This window comes from Sapajus apella, unplaced genomic scaffold (genome assembly GCF_009761245.1).
Source record: "Sapajus apella isolate SASKATOON/1434 unplaced genomic scaffold, GSC_monkey_1.0 scaffold130, whole genome shotgun sequence".
Classification (NCBI taxonomy): Eukaryota; Metazoa; Chordata; class Mammalia; order Primates; family Cebidae; genus Sapajus; species Sapajus apella.
Window position 1 is genome coordinate 2,440,493 of NW_022437070.1, and position 6,534 is coordinate 2,447,026.

At 52.6% G+C, this 6,534-nt stretch overlaps 2 protein-coding genes across 11 annotated transcripts in view; one reads left to right on the forward strand and one right to left on the reverse strand.

The window, feature by feature from the left end:
- Nucleotides 1–3,344, forward strand: part of ERCC1 (ERCC excision repair 1, endonuclease non-catalytic subunit) — a 40,059-nt gene extending 36,715 nt beyond the window's left edge. For 7 of the 8 annotated variants that reach the window (XM_032262646.1, XM_032262647.1, XM_032262644.1 and 4 more), the window contains 3 exons: nt 458–529; nt 1,049–1,117; nt 3,234–3,344. In XM_032262646.1, the coding sequence (XP_032118537.1) occupies nt 458–529; nt 1,049–1,117; nt 3,234–3,287 (195 nt within the window). In that variant the 3' untranslated portion in view covers nt 3,288–3,344. The remainder of the gene's footprint in view (nt 1–457; nt 530–1,048; nt 1,118–3,233) is intronic. The other variant, XM_032262643.1, reaches the window with a different exon arrangement.
- Nucleotides 3,172–6,533, reverse strand: CD3EAP (CD3e molecule associated protein). Of its 3 annotated transcripts, none has more exons than XM_032262639.1 (3): nt 6,226–6,533; nt 5,711–5,852; nt 3,172–4,840 (listed from the first exon to the last, which is right to left on the reverse strand). In XM_032262639.1, exons 1-3 carry the CDS (start codon nt 6,245–6,247, stop codon nt 3,457–3,459), a joined length of 1,548 nt encoding a protein of 515 aa, XP_032118530.1. In that variant the 5' UTR covers nt 6,248–6,533; the 3' UTR covers nt 3,172–3,456. The 3 variants fall into 3 exon arrangements, with proteins under 3 accessions (XP_032118530.1, XP_032118528.1, XP_032118529.1); XM_032262637.1 differs by having other exon boundaries at nt 6,296–6,438; XM_032262638.1 differs by having other exon boundaries at nt 6,214–6,349.
- Nucleotide 6,534: the final 1 nt, after the last annotated feature.

The following is a 6,534-nucleotide window of genomic DNA, read 5'->3' on the forward strand; positions in this document are numbered from 1 at the left end:
TTTTTTTTTTTAAAGAGACAGTGTCTTGCTCTTGTCATCCAGGCTGAAGTATAGTGGCATGATCTCTGTTGAGCACAACCTCCACCTCCCGGGTTCAGGTGATTCTCCTGCCTCAGCCGCCCGAGTAGCTGGGACTCCAAGGGGACGCCACCATGCCTGGCTAATTGTTTTGTATTTTTAGTAGAGATGGGGTTTCACCGTATTGGCCAGGCTAGTCTCAAACTCCTGACTTCAGGTGATCCTCCCGCCTCTGCCTCCCAAAGTGCTGGGATTATTAGGCATGAGCCACCGTGCCCAGCCTGAGATGACTTTTTAATCAGTTGGGAAAAAAAGCATTTATTGAGTGCCTCCTGTATACCAGACAGTCTGGGGACACAGCTGTGACCCAGCCCTGCCCTCACAGGCTGTCTCACCAGCCTTTCCTCTCCTGAGACACTCCTGCCCCCTCCCCTTCCAGGTGACTGAATGTCTGACCACCGTGAAGTCAGTCAACAAAACGGACAGCCAGACCCTCCTGACCACATTTGGGGTAAGGAATGGCTCCCCTGCTCCACAGGCATTTCTGTCCCCTTGCCTTTTCTAGGAAGCCTCTCTTCCATTTCCTTCCATCTCCCTGCCCACACTGTGGCCCATCCTGCCCTCTGACAGGCCTTCACCTCCCCTGGGGAATATCTGAGGCCCCTCCTCAGCTGGGATAGGGGAGACTTTTTTTTTTTTAAGATGGAGTCTCACTCTGTTGTCCAGGCTGGAGTGCAGTGGCGTGATCTCGGCTCACTGCAACCTCCGCCTCCCAGGTTCAAGTGATTCTCCTGCCTCACCCTCCCAAGTAGCTGGGACTACAGGCGCACACCAACATGCCTGGCTAATTTTTGTATTTTTAGCAGAGATGGGGTTTCAGTATGTTGGCCAGGCTGGTCTTGAACTCCTGACCTCATGATCTACCCCCCTCAGCCTCCCAAAGTGCTGGGATTACAGGTGTGAGCCACCACGCCTGGCCAGGAGAGGCTTTTGTGCTCAGCTGCCCTGACCGCTGGCTTTCACCTTCCAGTCTCTGGAACAGCTCATCGCTGCATCGAGAGAAGATCTGGCCTTATGCCCAGGCCTGGGCCCTCAGAAGGTAAGAGCTCTGGGAAAGAACCCAAGGAGCTGGGGGAAGGAGGGAGCCCCAAATAAACACAACCTGAGACCCCAAAGTTTTAAGATGACAAAAGAGCCAAAGGCCGGGCACTGTGGCTTATACCTGTAAAAGCTTCTGCACAACAAAGGAAACAATCCGCAAAGTGAAGAGACAACATGCAGAATGGGAGAAAACATTTGCAAACTAACCATCTAACAAGGAATCAACCAGAAGATACAAGTTCTAACAACTCTGTAGGAAAAAATATAATAATCCGATCAAAAACCAAAGGATTTGAATTAGCATTTTTCAAAAGATATACAAATGGGCAGCAGGCATATAAGAAGGTGCTCCACATTTTTGATCATCAGAGAAATACAAACCAAAAACTACAATGAGGCTGGACGCAGAGGCTCACACCTGTAATCCCAGCACTTTAGGAGGCTGAGGCAGGCGGGTCACTTGAGCTCAGGAGTTCAAGATCAGCCTGGCCAGCCTGGCAAAAACTCGTCTCTACTAAAAATACAAAAATTAGCTGGGCATTGTGGTGGGCACCTGCAATCCCAGCTACTTGGGAGGCTGAGGCAGGAGAATTGCTTGAACCCAGGAGATGGAGGTTGCAGTGAGCCAAGATCGTACGACTGCACTCCAGCCTGGGCAACAAGAGTGAAACTCCGTCTAAAAAAAAAACAAAACTACAATGAGCTACCATCTCAGCCCCGTTAAAATGGCTTTTATCCAAAGGACAGGCAATAACAAATGGTGGCGAGGATGTGAAGAAATGGAAACCCTTGTATACTTGTGGGAAAGTAAATTAGTACAACCGCTGTGGAGAACGGTGTAGAGGCTTCTCAAAAAACTGAGCATTCAGCTTCCACATGATCTAGCAACGAACTGCTGGGTATATCCCCAAAAGAAAGGAAATCAGTGTACTCAAGAGACGCCTACACTCCTAGGTTGGTGGCGGCACCGGTCACATTGCCAAGATTTGGAAGCAACCTGTCTCCATCCACAGATGACCAGGCAAAGAAAATGTGGTACATAGACACAATGGAGTACACTGCAGCCATAAAAAAGAACGAGATCCCAGTCAGGTGCGGTGGCTCACGCCTGTAATCCCAGCACTTTGGGAGGCTGAGGCGGGTAAATCACTTGAGGCCAGGAGTTCGAGAGCAGCCTGGCCAACGTGGTGAAACCCCGTCTCTACTAAAAATACAAAAATTAGCCGGGCCTGGTGGTGGGGACCTGTAATCCCAGCTACACGGGAGGCTGAGGCAGGAGAATCCCTTGAACCCGGGAGGCGGAGGTTGCAGTGAGCCAAGAATCACGCCACTATACTCCAGCCTGGGTGACAGAGCGAGACCCATTTCAAAAAAAAAGAAATGAGATCCTGTCATTTGCAACATAATGAACTGGAGATTATTATGTTAAGTGAAATAAATCAGGCACAGAAAGACAAACGTCGTGTGTTCTCACTTAGTTGTGTATCCAACAATCAAAACAATTGAACTCATGGAGCTAAAGTAGGATGGTTCCTGGAGGCTGGGGAGGGTAGTGAAGGGCTAGCAGGGAGGTGGGCAGGTTCATCGGTACCACACAAAAAATGAAGAAGACATACTATTTGATAGCACAACCAGGTAGGTGACCATAATCAAAAACTACATTTTAAGATAACTTGGCTAGGTGCGGTGGCTCCCACCTGTAATCCCAGCACTTTGGGAGGCCAAGGCAGGCGGATCATGAGGTCAGGAGTTCGAGATCAGCCAGGCCAATACAGTGAAACCCCATCTCTACTAAAAATGCAAAAATTAGTGGTGGTGCATGCCTGTGGTCCTAGCTACTCGGGAGGCTGAGGTGGAAGAATCATTTGAACCTAGGAGGCAGAGGTTGCAGTGAGCTGAGGTCACACCACTGCACTCCAGCCTGGGTGACAGAGCGAGACTCTGACTCAAAAAAGAAAAAATAAATAACAGAAAAGAGTGTAACTGGATTGTTTGTAACTCAATGGATAAATGCTTGAGGGTATGGGGAAGACAAAAGAACCACAGCCCCACTCTGGATTCACCCAAGAAACCTTTAATGACAGGTTCCTCGTTTCTTTCTCCCTCCCACCCAGGCGCGGAGGCTGTTTGATGTCCTGCACGAGCCCTTCTTGAAAGTGCCCCGATGACCACAGCTGCGGAGGAGACCCCAGTGTAATAATAAAGCATCTTCCCAGGCCAGGCTCCTGCTGGCTGTGCTGGTGCCATCTCTGGGGCAGGGTTCTTGGGCTGTCACCTTCTCGTGGCCCAGATGGGCATCTTCAGCTTTCTTTAGTTCCTCAGTTTCCCTGGGGGAGACTACACAGGCTGCGGCTGCTGCTTCTTCCGCTTCTTGTCCCGGCCTGCAGGAGCCTCCTCCCCAGACTCTGAGTTCAGCGGTGGCCCTGGCGTCTCCTCCTGGGGCACTGTCTCTGGCACGTGGCTTTCCCGACTCCGCTTCTTCCTCTTCTTGGTGGATTCTGGAGCTGCCCTGGCCTCAGGCTCTCCCTCCCCTGGCGGCTCAGGCTCCGGTGGCTCAATCAGCTCAGTCCTTGGCTCAGTGATTATGTGATCTCTCTCTTTCTTCTTCTTCTTCTTCTTGCTGGACATGGGAGCTGCCTGAGGCTCATCTGGCAGCTCAGGCTCCACCACCTCTGGCTCTGGCTCCACTGTGGCATTTTGCTGTTGTTCTTTCTTCCTCTTCTTCTTGAGAGCTGCCAGAGCTGCCTGGGCCTGAGGCTCAGCTCCATTTGGTTGTTGAGGTTCTGTCATCCCCACTGGGAGCTCCAGAGGGCTCATCTCTGGCTCTGCTGGCTCCGTTGCCTCCATCCCCGGCTCCATCATTGTAGTCTGTCCCTTTTCTTTCTTCCTCTTCTTTGTAGGTGCCAGAGGGACGGCCTCTTCCAGTGGCTCTACCTTCACCTGCAGCTGAGAGTCAACTGTCACCCCCTCCTCTGGCTCCATTCCTTCTGTCCCCTTTTGCCTCTTTCTCTTTTTGGTCGGGGACAGGGCTGTCTCTTCCAGAGGCTCAGTGTTAATCCATTCCAGCTCTGCTGTCTTTTCTTCTGGCTCAAAGGTTTCTGTCCCTTTGGGCTTCTTCTTCCTCTTGGTGGTGGTAGATGGCAGCAGCACTCCCAGAGGCTCCGATGTCTCTGCTGTGGGCTCTGTCTCCACAGGCCCTGCCACCTCTGGTTCTTCCAGCTGCTGATTTTTCTTCTTTTTCTTCTTCTTCTTCCGCACATCCATTTCTGGGGACTCCAAAGCCATGTCCACCTCCAGGGTCTCGTGCCCATTCACTGCCTCCTGAGTGACTGGGACCTCTGTCACCTGCATCTCCTTTTTCTTCCTCCCAGAGTTGAGCGAACTGGGGACCAAGGCTGACCTAGGCCCTGTGACTGGTGGGTTGCCCCCAAAGGCACAGAACCGAGGCCTCAGGCCAGGGGGGATCTGTGGTGGGGGGCTGGCTGGAATAGGCTGCAGAGGGCTCCCTGACAGGGATTGTTGGGGACCCTCAAGGATCCTTAGGCTGCCCTGGGGGGCTGGGGCACAGGTGAGTTCACCTCCTGCCTCTGTTGAGGGGGCCAGCAGGGTTGCTTCTCCAGCCTGGGGACAGCTGCTGAGGACGCGATAGCGGTGCCGCTTGCCTGCCAACTTGCCCTTGACGATCTGGGAGCCAGAGAGAGGCACATGCCGCCCATTGAAGCTACAGAGAGAATCGGAGGAAAGAGGCTTAGGTGGAAGAGGAGAGGCAAACTTTTTTTTGTTCTTTTTGTTTTGGTTTGTTTTGAGACAGAATCTTGCTCTGTCACCCAGGCTGGAGTGCAGTGGCATGATCTCTGCTCACTGCAACCTCCACCTCCTGGGTCCAAGCCATTCTCCTGCCTCAGCCTCCCAAGCGCCTGCCACCACACCTGGCTAATTTTTGCATTTTTAGTAGACACAGGATTTCACCACATTGGCCTGACTGGTCTTAAACTACTGACCTCGAGTGATCCACCTGCCTCAGCCTCCCAAAGTGCTGAGATTACAGGCATGAGCCACTGTGCCCGACCAGCCTCTGGTTTTTAATAAAACATGACTAGAATGACTCTATCTTAAAGTGAGTAGTTAGGCACTTAGAAAGTTCATGCTGATGGCCTGAAAATAACCACATCCCAAACTGACCACCAATTATAATTACAGAATATTTATGGCCATATAGGACATATCCCACCAAACCTGCAGAATGTCCAAATGTCCTAAGAATGCAGCCCACGTCACTTAAAGATAACAAATGAGCAAGCTTAGGTCGCAGGATTAATGGTCATGGATAACACCATAGGCCCTACCTTTAGTGAGCTTATCTGCACACTCCCAAGTTTAATTATAGTTTCTTATAGGTAGAGACACTAACAAAGGGCTGTGGGTTTCTCCTGCTTTCTGAGGACACCCTACTCTGTAAAGGAGTAGTTTCCAGTGAACTTGCTTTCACTGTGCTCTGTGACTCGTCTCGAATTTTTTCCTGTGACAAATTCAAGAACCCGCTCTTGCAGCCTGGATCAGGACCCTCTTTTCCGGCAACAAGACCACTCACCAGTCTGGGGCAAAGTCTGCAGGGGCCTGAATAAGCCACAGCTCCGTATCTGGACCCGTGAGCGCCTCCAAACACAAACGAGGGGACTCTGAGGCTGGGGGCGTCGCGGTAAAGTTGGAGGGACAAGAGAACCGAGCAGCACCTGCAGCAGAAGGGGAAATGGGGATCTGACACTTCCTTGTTGGTCCAATCTTGCAGGACGCACGTATGGGTCCACTGGTCTTAACCTCGTGAGCGCTCCAATCCCCTCAACCCGGTTTCTCTTTTCTGCCCATCTGTCCCCCCGGGCGACCTCAACTCCACCGATCCAACCCCAGGGGGCGCCTGACTCTCCACCGGTAGCCCCCCGCAAGACACCTTCTCTCCGTCCAAACTGCCGTTCGTCCACTGGGAGATGCAGGCTCTCCGCAAGTCCTGCTTCCAGGGGACGCCTCCTTTTCCACCCGAACCCTCCCGGGCGCCCCTTTCTTCTCCCACCAGCGCACCCTCCGCACCCCCTCAACCTGCACGCTCACCACCGGCCTGGGGCTCCTCCATCCCGGGACCCACACCACAGGCGACCCGGCAGCCCGGGATGCTCCGAACCTGTTGCAGACCACGTGGATCCAAAGGGGTAGGCCCTCATCCGGGAGCGCCCAACTGGTGCGAGAGCGCGGGGGGAGGCATCGCTCGACCTCCGTTCTGCAGGAAAAACTGGGAAAATTTCCACTGTGCAGGGCAGAAAAGCGAGGAAGAAGTCTTTTTCAGATAAATTTATTCCTGAAAGCCGCTGATTCGCTGTTTCTCTGGAGTCCGAGGCCCGTCGGGTCCCGACAGGTCCCCCC

What these genes read in the sequence shown, in the direction of transcription:
- CD3EAP (XM_032262637.1), bottom strand. Translation starts at nt 6,335, where the DNA reads ATGAGGGCCTACCCCTTTGGATCCACGTGGTCTGCAACAG. An exon ending in ATCCACGTGGTCTGCAACAG is followed by an intron (nt 5,853 to 6,295) that starts GTTCGGAGCATC and finishes CTTCTGCTGCAG; the next exon opens with GTGCTGCTCGGTTCTCTTGT. An exon ending in GCAGACTTTGCCCCAGACTG is followed by an intron (nt 4,841 to 5,710) that starts GTGAGTGGTCTT and finishes TTCTCTCTGTAG; the next exon opens with CTTCAATGGGCGGCATGTGC.